Source organism: Musa acuminata, chromosome BXJ2-5, assembly GCF_036884655.1.
Source record: "Musa acuminata AAA Group cultivar baxijiao chromosome BXJ2-5, Cavendish_Baxijiao_AAA, whole genome shotgun sequence".
Lineage (NCBI taxonomy): Eukaryota > Viridiplantae > Streptophyta > Magnoliopsida > Zingiberales > Musaceae > Musa > Musa acuminata.
In genome coordinates, this window is record NC_088342.1 from 30,268,399 (window position 1) to 30,281,521 (window position 13,123).

General features: G+C 34.9%; 1 protein-coding gene across 1 annotated transcript; it reads right to left on the reverse strand.

Annotated features, from left to right (window-relative positions):
• Positions 1–2,957: 2,957 nt before the first annotated feature.
• LOC135612619 (protein disulfide isomerase-like 5-2) lies at positions 2,958–10,254 on the reverse strand. The gene is made up of 5 exons (XM_065109110.1): positions 9,930–10,254; positions 7,093–7,196; positions 6,543–6,913; positions 5,826–6,133; positions 2,958–3,444 (listed from the first exon to the last, which is right to left on the reverse strand). Exons 1-5 carry the CDS (start codon positions 10,167–10,169, stop codon positions 3,124–3,126), a joined length of 1,344 nt encoding a protein of 447 aa, XP_064965182.1. The 5' UTR covers positions 10,170–10,254; the 3' UTR covers positions 2,958–3,123.
• Between the last annotated feature and the right edge of the window lie 2,869 nt (positions 10,255–13,123).

Here is a 13,123-nt window from a genome sequence, read left to right on the forward strand (position 1 = left end):
GATTCTAAACTTGGGGTTGATCTCTTTAGGGGATCGGCCTCCTTGGAACTCTATAGGGGTTCCTCCCTCCAAGTTGCTGCTCAAAGGCTGCGGAAAAGATTCATCTATTGCTTATGAAAAGAGAAGGAATACATGGGTATTTATAGGGCTTCTAAACCCTAACTCCTAATAGGATTCCTACTTAAGACTCTTACTTCTAACAAACTCCTAATAGGACTCCTAGTCAAGACTCCTATTCCCTTACAACTCCTAATTCTTCTCTAAGAAAACACCTCCTACATGAATGCCCCTCTCAATTAGGACTCTCCTAGCTAGAGTCCTAACAGAATGTCCCTCTCAATTAGGACTCTCCTAGCTAGAGTCCTAACAGTTTTACATGAATATCCCTCTCAATTAGGACTCTCCAAGCTAGAGTCCTAACAGCAAGATGCAATTAAAGCAAGTCGATGAAGGCAGTTTGCAGTTATGATGGAAATCAGAATATAAGCGCAAACTGAAATATGATGTTCGTACGATAAAACTGATTTATGTCTAAACGCCGATTCGGAAAATACTTAACTTTGAAACACAATTGTAAATGCGCAGAAGGCAGTAAGCTATTGAGGAGGTTTGCAGTAAAGATAATATGCTAAAAGTAAATGCAAACCAGAGAAGACGAGAGTTTGTAGTGGTTCGGTCAATCGTGACCTACATCCACTCCTCCGATTCCTCTTCTGTCGAGGCCACTGGCATCCACTAACGATCTTCCTTTACTAGGCGAAGATCAATCTCATTCTTACACCCCTCTTCTCCTTTTACCGGGTTTAGGAGACAACCCTTACAAGCACTCACTCTTCTCTTTTAAACAGAATTCTAACACTTAAGCTAGAGGAGGGAATTCTCAACTGATTTCTATAGCTTTTCTTTCCTTTTTTGCTCTATGTGCTTGTGTGTTTTACCCAGGGATTGGAGGGGTATTTATAGGCTCCAAACTAGTTTGAATTTGGAGCTCAAAACTGTCATCTCCCGAAATTTCGGGGTCTGGCGGTTGCACCGCCTAACTGGGGCGGTTGCACCGCCTAGCAGAGCTCGGAGACTGAACCTCTGGGTGGTGCCACCACTTGTCAAGGGCAGTTGCACCGTTTGGCAGAGCTCGAAGACTGAGTCGTGGCGGTGCCACCGCTTGTCAGGGGTGGTTGCACCGCTTGGCAGAGCTCGGAGACTGAGCCCTGGCGGTGCCACCGCCTGCCTAGGGCGATTGCACCGCCTAACTTTCTTGGGAGACCCTCTCCTTAGCGGTGCCACCGCCTAATCTAGCGGTGCCACCGCCTACACTATTTCAGCTCACTAGTTGGGCTCCAAACTTGGCCCAAACCAGTCCGAACTCGGGCCCAATTAGCCCCTACGTGGGTTATAGGATTAACACCTAATCCTAACCCTAATTAACATGCTAACTACAAATTTAAAGATATTTCCTAAGCTATTACATAGTCCGCAAGTCAAGACTTCTTCCGGCGAGCTTTCGGCGAACTTCCGACGGTCTTCTGATAAACTCTCAAAAACCATTCTGCGGACTTCCGGCAAGCTCCTCGACTTCACGATTTGATCTTGGCGAGTTCCGACGAGCTTCTTTTGGCAAGCTCCTGGACTTCTTGGATTTGTTCCCGTAGAACTTCCAACGACCGTCCGGACTTTCGTCGAGCTCTCGAACTCCCAACGTGATCATAGTCCTGACTCCGGCGTAACTCCTACTGCATGTCTTTCTTTCATCGTAGTTAATCTTGCACACTTAAAATAAAACTTCGATCGAGACAATTAATCCTAAGCAATTAACTAAGTTGTCCGGCATGTCATTGGTCCCTCAACGCTTCGTCCGATTTTTCGGCACATCGTCCTCTCCTGCAGCCTATTGCCCAATCGGCCAGTTGACTCCGCAACTCCGATATCCTTGGCGCAATACCCGCTCTTCTTGGCCCGATTCCCAAGTCCATGGCCCGAAGCCTTCTGTCGATACGTCGACCGATCCATCGGCCCGACGTCCAATCTTCTGACATGTTCCTTCGGCACAACTTGATTTTTCCTGCTTTAATTGTCTCATCCTAATCGAAGCATCCTGCGTCACTCAAAACACAAATTAAAACATAAACACAATTATTAATTGGTTTCATCATAAAAAACAAATATATGCATAAAAAATACAAGGATAGACAACTCGCAGATAAAAATTTTGAATGCAGAATATTTATGTGAAAGATTATTTAACAATCCTCTGGCTATAGTTAAGTGGTTGGCCTAGACGATAAATTACTAACCCTGTCATACATAATACCACCACCACCATCATCTTAGGCAAGCTAAGTCTCACTGAAATTCAAGCCACCACCACCATCATCTTAGGCAAGCTAAGTCTCACTGAAATTCAAGCTCAATAATAAGTTGTCATAATAACTGAACTCTATTTCATCCCAATGACAATTCATCTGACATGTTATCGAATCCTTTGACTCATTTCCTTTATCCTTCTATTTAATTTTTGACACATCGATTATTCTTCCAACTCAACATTCAATTCTTAAACCTATGATCTTCCAAGGACAAATTCTTTAGCATGACATTTGACCCTCTAACGATCTAATTTTTTTAATAAAATATTAATTTTTAAAATCATCAATTGATATCATCAAAATATAAAGTTCTCAAATTTATGGTGAATATTTTACTATTTGTTAAGTTTATGTAATCCTTTTGTTAAGTTTAAAAAAATATAGTATTATTACAAACAAACTACAAAACAATCTCCATTACCAGGCAATTTACTATGATGTATAACATTTAAAGACAAAATTGGTTTAGAAAAGATTTAGCATCCCAACAATGAAAGCTTGGTAAAGTGTGAGGTGTGCAAGTCAGTTTGATCTAACATACATATCAAGCACATACATAAGCTAAAAGCTGCAGGAGAATGGGGCTCTCTACAATGTCAAATAAAATAGTTTTGTGGATAAATGAAAGAAAACAATTTTTAATACAATCCTGATTCCATGTTTGGGTTGATGCTATATAAATATCAGAAGTGGCGGTGCACAGAAACGAAATTGCAGTGATACAACCATCTGAGTGTTCTGAGAAAAAAAGCATCAACCATCAGTCTTCCTTGTTCCCTGGTTGATAATCTCTGCGGTTTTTGATATGTGAAGTGCTTGCATCTGTGCCTTCTGCACCATCTTGGATTCCTCTAAATTGGGGGTTCTCTTCAGTTTGACTAAAGTTCTGAATGACCATTAGAACAGCAACTATGAAGACAATAAGGTAGACTGTTCTTATGCTGACTAACGAGTTAATGAAGCCAATCAGTGAAGGGCCATTCATTTCCTTTTTTATTGTTTTTCCATCTCTATATCCTTCAAGAAAACGACTAATTTGAGATCCTTGATCATTGTCGTCTAGGTCTTCTGAACCTACAACCTTCAGCATAAAGGAAATGAGAATGGTCAAAATCAACAAGTATTGGAACTGCTTCTTGGTCATATAAATAACACTACAAAATGAAACCAAATTAAAGAAGGCTGTGAACCAAAATGTGATTGAAAAACAAGCCAACATCCAACATATTTCGCCATTCCGAGTGATGCTTCCCTACAGATACATAAATTCATAACATAATAAACTTCACAAAGAAAGTCCTGCATAACCTGATACAATGATGAAGAAGCCTATTCCATTGTTGGTTTCCTCATACATACCACTAGTAGCAAATAAATTGCAAAGATCTAGCTATCATTTTAAAAAAATGTGAATGCATGGAAAAAAGAATTTACTGCTACAAATGATATGATTGCACTTACCGCTAGTGGTGAGCTTATTCCTGAAAGAAATTTGCCTTCACTAACTACATGTGAGACTAGAGTTATACTTCAAACCGGGGATTTTTTTTCACTTTATATACAATGAATTCTAATTTTAGGTTTCAAGGAAATCAGAAGTTTAAGTTAATCTCCAGAATGCTTTTAACTATTTATTAAACAAACCATTAAAAATTAATCCATTGTTGCCACTATAATGATAAGAAAGGTGGTTCATGTTTAGGAACTTGGGACCCAAATATTACCCGGCTAAACACGACCAGTTTGTGGTTCGAATAAGTAGGTGAACACTCTATGCTTCACAAAAGTGAGTTGCTTTGCTGCTCAACATATGAACATGTAATTGACTCATGTTCCACTTTAAGAAATGTTGACCTTTCACTAATAGACATTGATAATCAAGAGAACTATTCATTTATTAACTTAAGAACAATTACTGGCTTGACAAATTTTTACCAAGAGTTTACGGCTTAAGTTAGGGAACTACAATGAAATAACATTCCCAACTATATACCATATCACTTGAAAATTTGGAATTTATCATGTCTAGTTTATATTCACAAAATTATTTCCTCTATCTGTCATAAGATTAAGTGGCTTTGTTTGAAAGATCAATTTGATAATTTCTATTTGTAATGATAAATCATTCAATTAACTGTATGCTATGTACAGACTGTTTTATATCATTATGGTTATTGGTCAATTGTCAGGAGGTTAAAATTTCAATGAAATTTCTGAGATGCAACAATAGTTGTTAATTATAGAGACCATCACAATCATTTTGAATTCTGTGTTCTTGTGGTTTTCTTTGACTTCATTTTCTTGCAATTCTATTACCAATGTGTTTGTTAAAAAGAGGCTTGGGACTTTAATCAGGAAAAAAGGAACATCCGAACAACACAGTTTTCTTATCAACATATTAAAGACCTGAATGACCAGGTACAGTCATATGCTTTTGTCTACCAATGCCTAAGCCATCTATAATTAACACGATGGATTTAGGCAGAGATCTCTTATGATGCAACACCTGGTAAAATTGGGCAGATTAGCCTAGAGATATGTTGTATCAACCTTGACCTTAAACAATCATGGCAAAAAAAACAAAAAAAATGAGGAATTTTTCAACATACCACTAGGGCAATACCATCAGCCCCTGACTTGTCAAAATTGTTCAGAATTGAATATCCTTCTTGTTGATCAACAGGGTGGACAAGAATCTCCAAACACTAGCATGTGACTGCAGGTGGATTTTGGTTCAACTATAGTTTTGAGCAGTTGCTAAAATCAACTTTCTAGGGATTCAGCATTATTTATAAGATTTTTGTTTGCTCTGTAAATCTTGACAAAAAAATCTACATACCTTGACACGTAAAGAAAAAGAAGGCAAGAGAAGTCTGAAGCACCAATTTTGTAAAATTTGGTCAACATTTATCCAATCTAGAAGGAAGAAAGGTGGCTATAAAATTATATGCCAAGACATGTGAACTGGGTGTGTCTTTTATAACTTCGAGCAGTAAATTTCCCAAACATGTCTTGATGAATCATTCAGCTATGAACTACAACACTTGACGTATTGGAATACTGTGTAATATGTTCTATGTATAGCATCAAGTTATGTTTAGGAGGCTCCGGTATCATCATAATTGCAGGTTAGACTTAATAGACATGGAACATATGATCAGATATTCATAGCATAAGAGGACTTGAAAATTTTGATGATTTATATTACATCTCCACGCATATAATCATACAATGTATATGCTTACAGAAAGTAATAAAGATATCAGCAACTGCAGCAAGAAAGAAGATAACAAATTAATCTAATTGATTGTACTACATAATTAGAAACTAAAAAATTTAAACAAATACAATAAAATTAAGGAAAATCGTATAATAAGCATATAACATTACATACAAAACATATATTATTGAATTAGTATTCAGGGAATGAGTGCATTTTAATGGATGTAAAAATGAACTTACTATATGGTAATCTTCTTTTCCATCCCAAACAAGAAGTTTTGGCAGTTTTGATCTCTTACTGATATCAAATGTGTCAACAAATTCTCCCCATTGCTTGACTCCAACATATCCAAATATTAGGTCACGATTTGCAGTTGCAGCAGACCTCAAAATTCTAACCAATTTTAGTGAGTTCTCATCTAACTCATCCTCCACTATTGTTAGGACAATTTTTCTCTCATCATCCTTCACCAACTTGAGTGTTTCAGAATTAATGGGTACAGTAAGAGGCAACTGATTTTGTCGTATAAAATCTTCCAAGAATTCTCCTGTAATTTGAACTTAAAAATCTTAGTAACAGTCTTCCAACAATACTGTTTTACAAAGAGAAACAAATACCAAGAGGAATACAAATCATTATGAGCCTAATTAATTTCAATGCAGAAGAACCAGAAACCAATGACAGATAAAGATGCAAACTATAATTAAAATTCAAGAGTACCTAACCCATTTAAAATAATAGAAAAAATAACATTGAACCCATGATCACAAGACCATTGCTGAACCCTGATGAATGTCTATAGCAAGCAGGCAGTGAGTTAGACAATGAAGTTACAGATTTTTCTAATTGTGAGTTTTATTTTTTATAGTACTTGACTTAATCACTAAGTTAGCTTCTTTAGCTTAATAATAGGAAATGTCATCCTTAATTTGTTTAAAAGACCTACTGGAACTCACCTTCAAAAGGGCCATAGAACACACTTTGCTCATTATATTTGGGATGAAGAGATACCAATGCTGGAACTTTGTCAAAATCATATGCCACCATAATTTCCTCTGAGAAATCTTTTGCTACAGAAAACCAGGCTTTTTTCTTGTACTTGCGGGCAAGTTCCAGGATAACAGATTCATTCAGGCCAAAGCCAATGAACATAGGGAAGTTAGCACCAGCCATATCAATAAAATTTTGGACCGCTGAGTCAGACTCAAGGAAAGAAATATCAGGTGCAACAAACTTCTGTAGGAAACGTACAAGCAAATCAGCATTCCTTGGACCAGTGTACTCCATAGGGACTCCGTGCATAAAAAGCTTAATTGTAGGATACCCGCTGCAGTTTAGCATAATAATAAAAACTAGGTTTAACATCAGAAATTCCTAGTATTATGTAATGATCCATGGGTCTATCTCACTATCTCAAGCTATCATCAAAACAGTATTTACCAAGTCTGATATTACACATTCAGACTTGTCAAGGGATTCAACATGATAAGGGAGAAAAGCACATACTCTATTTCATATTTGGCAGCAAGTTTTGTATACTTGTCAGCATTTATCTTAGCAATCACGATAGGTTCATTCAGCTGAGCCAGAACTGGGGCAGCTTTATCCAACTGCAAATCAGAGAAAAGGATTATTAGTGTCACTCTACATAACTAATAAAAGTAAGATACACAATTTAAGCTGCAAACATTTTCAGTTCTAGGAGAATAATGTATTGTCATAAAGCTGATACCAATTCTGGGGCTCGTATGAGGAGGATCTCATACGTCTCTACTGTAAAATTAGGAATAGCAAACATGAAGTAAGCTCCAAGCTAACATTATATGGAAAGAAAACCCTCTAGAAGCAAAATTATTGCTCCAGGAACACTGCAGCACTATGCAAAAAACACATGCTTTACCAAAGCAAAGGGCACTTAGTTAATGAAATTATGATGCTAAAATTTAATCAAATCAAGAATCAATATTTATCTGCCATTCCGTGATAATGCAAATAATCAAAATCCTTTTTCCACACAGTACAGCTAGAAGGAAAATAGAGTGAGCCAAAGTGACGACTAGAGAACACCCCGCCCACATCGACAAGCATGATAGTCATCAGCAGAAGCAATTCCAACTCACTTCAAAGCAGAAAGAAAAGGACATGGAAGTCCCCTTTCTTCTCAATCAGGAGATCCTTTTGAAATTAATGTGACGAAGGGAACTAGAATAGTTGGATAAGGCTTCATAGGAAGTCTCACCAATTTGGATCTGACCGTGGTCTCAAAATTCTGGCCCTGATGACAATGCTAATCGGAGTGCTTTACCAAACTGCAGGTGCATGTGTGGTCGCATTCATGGTGGTGCTTTTTGATTCCCATGTACCCCATCCAAGATTAGAATGAGCCTGCCGGTGGACCACTGCCATTCCATTCTAGTGCTCTTCCTTTTTTGGAAGAAAGACACAGGCCAAACAACAGACAGAACACAGGACAAGAAGAAAATTAAAAAGATTGCTACATAAACACTGGAAAGTAGCAGAAAAAAAAAGAAAAAGAATGAAGAAGCGGGATTAAGAAAACCACAAAGAATAAGAAAAAATAAAAGAGGGAAAGATGACGTTAATAGATGAGCGAGAAAGTAGGATAACTTGTTCTTGTTTAAAATATAAATCAAATCCTTTTCCAAAATGAAGCAAAATGTGTTCCTCTTTTTTCGTGTATAAGAACAGAAGGGGAATGATTGCTATGCTTGATTCCTCCACTATTCAGACCTATCAGGAAATCCTGAAAAGATAAATAACAAATGAACCGATCCAATAATTTTATTTCCATAATGAAATCCTGCAGTAGTATATAAAAGAGATATTTATAGCTATACACATAAGGTGTGCCTTTCAATAAAAGAGCAAAATAAATAAAGATAACTTGTTTTTTTTCAAATATAAATCAAATCCTTTTCCAAGATGAAGCAGAATGGGTTTTTCTTTTTCACGTATAAAAATGGAAGAGGAATGCAATGCTTGATTCTTCTTTTCAGACCTATCAGAGGATCCTAATAGATAAATGATGATTTTGTTTCCATCAATGAATTCCTAAGCTAGTACACAAAAAACCTTATCGTAGCCATACATAAGAAGGTTTGCATTTTCTGTGCCCTAATTTTTTGATGAGGCCCATGAGGTGCACCGCTATTGTTCGTCTTTGTTGGAGCTTCTAAGCCTCAGCTCAAGTGGGGAACAAGATTAGGGCCTTGGTGGGCCTTGACCATTAAATGCATCTTAGTTTCGCCTTTGAACACACTGCCTAGAGAATTGCATGACATTCTGTCACAAATATCTCAAGATCCAAATATATGTAGAACATCCAATAATCCCAAACCAAAAGGCTTAAAGGAATCTGTTGCTTGCATTTGATTCTAGTTATCATACTCTCTGCAGTTTATATTAAATTAAAAGGTTACAGAAAATATGTGAAACGACATAAATCCTTCTTTGAATTTCCGAAGCCAAGAAGTAATATGGCAAACCCCTCAGTTCAATTTTCTCAGTCACTACATTGTGCCAATCAACATCCATTGGAACTGATTTTTCCAATTACCTTCTGGACTCAAAGGAATGGAATAAAAGCTACATAACCCAGATATTCCCACATACTGATGCAAAAGTTATATTTTAGCTCTCTCATCATTTTCTGGGAAAACTTGCATCTCCTTCCTTAACAACCTGTGTAGAAACTTTCTTTTAGATTTTTCTACGTAATCGTCATATGGCCTGTCCAGTGTCCATGTAAGATATCTCTGCCTCAAAAGCTTCAGCTGTGTCTCGAATTAGTGTACATAATGTTCTGAAACACATAGAAAGCAGATAATAAAAAAGAAGGTCAAATCTTCCTTCTTATGCCAATCTGACAGACAATTTCCTAAACCATGCATTTTCTTATCAAAGCTCAAACTAAACATAAACATAATTAAGTTATCACTTCTTAATGGTAAGAGATTTGAAGGAACAATGCTTTTAAACTAAACATAATTAAGTTATTCTTTTACTCCTCAAATGATGTAAAACATGCAAATTTAAAGGAATAACAAGATCATTTTACAGCATATTTCTTGCGAACTAGATCCCTGGCAAAGAAAAGATTATGGTGCCAAATTCAGAAATCCTCCTTGAGATTCATATAATAGGGTTTTAAATGACTTCAAGCAAACCGCAAAAAAATGCCTGAGCCGGATTTCAATGGGCATATATTCTAACTTACGCTCATAAAACTAACGGCAGCTCGCCTGATCTTTAGATCTCGGATTAACTGCTCAACCAACAGAACACAGAGGAGAGGAGCCGAGAATCATGGCACGGATGAATACCTCCGGAGCAAGCCGCTTGCAATGGCCACACCAGGGGGCATAGAAATCTACGAGGATGAAGTCGAAGGCGGAGATCGCCCGGTCGAAGCTCGCGTCGTCGAGCTCGATGACGGTGCCGTCCGTCGGGAACTCGTGGACCGATGCCGCCGCCGCCGCCGCCGCGGCAAGCCACCAAAGGGATGCACAAACCGAGATCAGCGGTGGATATGGGATCCGGCGGCGGGGCTGCGTCGTCGCCATCGCCGTCGCTTCCTCGCGTGGTGGCTGGCTTCTCCGCTGAGTGTTCGGCACCGAGTTGTGTTTTTGTTTTTGTTTTAGGCCGTTTGGCTACCAAAAACTATTATTGTCGTTGTGTGATTAGTTCGAGATCATGTTAACAAATGCACTACCAAAAGTGTTTTTGTCATTGTGCTTCATCATTTGCGTAACTTAAACATGCGAAAAGTGTTTTTCGCAACAAAATGTGCAAAGCTGAGAGTTACAGTTATCAGAATCGGACCAGCCGGTCCTACTGGAGAACTCATGAACCGGATCCGATTCTATAAAAACGAACCGGTCGGTTTTTTGGCGTATCAAAAGGATGGCATATAAGTCAAATTATATTATAATTAAGGATATATGAGGAATATTAACATGAAAAGAAAAGAAAGGAATAGATATTTCTTGATATGACTTAATTATCTTTCTAACCTAAAATATTTAAGTTCATATTAAGATAATACACGTACTTTAGCCTTATAAACGATCTCACGTTTCACATAAAAATAAATTAGAATATCATGATTTTTAGTGATTAAAAATTAAAATAGATGAGGATTCTGCCATCCAAAGCACACAAAACTATATTTAAATCTTGTTAAAACGGTAGGATAAATGTTTAACCAACTCAATTTTTTGGTTAAAGAATACTATAAGTATGCTAAACCTTTTAAAGGTAGCTAATTTGTGTGATAAGTAATAGATGATACTTCTTATTATATTACGAAAGTATTGCTTATCCTTATACATAATTGAGAGTGCAAGTTAGCTTAATGGATAAAAATATTGACTATATTTATAAAATAAAATAATAATAAAAATATTTTTAATAGATATAATTTACCTTTTTAAGATGCATCTTTCTATTGCTCGTTAAGCCATGATACAAAGACACACACAAAAGAGAGGATAAAGAACATTTTTGGAAAAAGGAACATTTTTGGAAATAAATATCAAAATTTGGCTAAATGAGAAGAATGTAAGAGAAAATGATATGCTTGAAATCACCCTTGCGTGTCTCAAAGGACAGGTGAAACCAATGTGCAATATTCTTTGAAAATATTTTCCAAAATATATTACACAAATGCCTCTTAGATATATGCATATGAAAATGAAAATGATGAGGAAAATATTCTTTATATGTCACTCTATTATCTCGTTTTCATACTCCAAATTCTCCGATCTCATTCTTCAAATTCTATTCATACTTTATATTCTCGTACAAATCTTTGTAAACTAACTAAACAAAGCTCAAACACACGGGTGGCCAATGGGTTCTCCTTCAGATTTGCAATGGAATGAAAGGAAGATAAGACTTATAATTATATTTTTGTATAAAATATTAATATCAAAATTAAAATCAAATATTTACATATATATATCTTTTGATATTATTTAAAAAAATCTTTATCTAATCTACAAGTAACGATATCAATTGAAAGGAGAACTAGACTTGTCTTTTTCTCTTTTCTTATTTAGATTACTAAAAACGATGGAACAGAGACTATAGAGAGATTAAAGAAGATCTATAATCTCTCAGTGTATATTATAACATAGTATCACGTATTGATTCCCTAGGAGATCATATCTATTTATAGACAAGAGTAAATGATTTAGGATAAGTAATTATGAGTCTCTCCCATTAAAATTATCTCCTAAGGAATTCTATCATAATTAAAAAAATATATATTAATTAATAATTATAATCATAATCTAATCAGATCTTTAATATATTTTAATCAATTAAACAAGATCACATAATTTAATATTCTTTCACTTGGTCCATGACATAAAAGAATTCAAAATCAAAACAAGTAAAATAAAATGTTATTTAAAAATATTTTTACTTAATTAGATTCTAAAACTTTGAAAAAAAAAATATTTTACAAGTGAATATAAATTATATAAAATAAGTTAATAAGTTTGATAAACATAATAATGCTATATTAAGTTTGACTAACAATATGAGTGTTATATATCGTTAATATCATATTTCCTTTTATATATCACAACACTATTAGCTCTTCCTAATATAATCTAAAATAATTTCTATAATTTATCTTATTAAGTCAATCATGCTATCACATTCAACCATGATATATATATACATAAATGTAAATAGAATTCTAGAAATAAATAACTTTAATTATAGTGTTTACTCAAACATGCATCATCATATTGTTTATAAGTTACTAATAAACCTAATCATAAAAATATTTTCTTTTAAACACTCTAGGTTGTAAGGTCTTAATGAATGAATCAATAATCAATATAGTAGATTTTAAGTTTTTAATTGATCTTAATTATTTTTGTACTCTTTCTCTGACTATCAAGTATTTTATACTATAATATATAGGACTATTCGAATACTTGTTATTTTTAAAGAAGAAATCTATTGTGATATGTCATAAAGTATCTTTAGGATTTGATAATTGAATCTAATCACACCAAATCTGAGATAAAATTTTGTAATCATAAAACTTAATTAATAACATCATGTTACAAAATTAACTTATGTTATTAATAATGTAATAATACATTGTTTTATATTTTTTTGTAAATTATCCCTCTAACTAATATAAATGTAAATTGTAAAGTGAACTTTTTGCTATAAAGGTAATTTACAAAGTCAATATCTGAAAATATCATCATTTCAAGATGATCTAATTTTATATATGTGAGTATGTAATCCTTTGTTTCTTTCGGATATTTTATTACTTTTTTATAATATTTTAGTATTTAATTCTTAGGTAACTATAACATATATCTAATATTCTAACTTCAAAATTAATATTTGGTTTGATATAGGCTTGAGTATATAATAGATTTCCAATTGCACATCCATAAGGAATTTTTTTCATTTGATTTTTGTCCAAGTTATTTTAAAAAAACACTTGCTTTGACTGAATTTTTTAGTTTTGTCATTTGTTGAAGAG

Excerpts from the sequence above, each read along its gene's own strand:
- LOC135612619 (XM_065109110.1), bottom strand. The coding sequence starts at position 10,169 with ATGGCGACGACGCAGCCCCGCCGCCGGATCCCATATCCACCGCTGATC. Across the intron at positions 7,197-9,929 it reads GCAAGCGGCTTGCTCCGGAG|TTGGATAAAGCTGCCCCAGT; the intron begins GTATTCATCCGT and ends TCTGATTTGCAG. Across the intron at positions 6,914-7,092 it reads GCTGCCAAATATGAAATAGA|CGGGTATCCTACAATTAAGC; the intron begins GTATGTGCTTTT and ends GCTAAACTGCAG.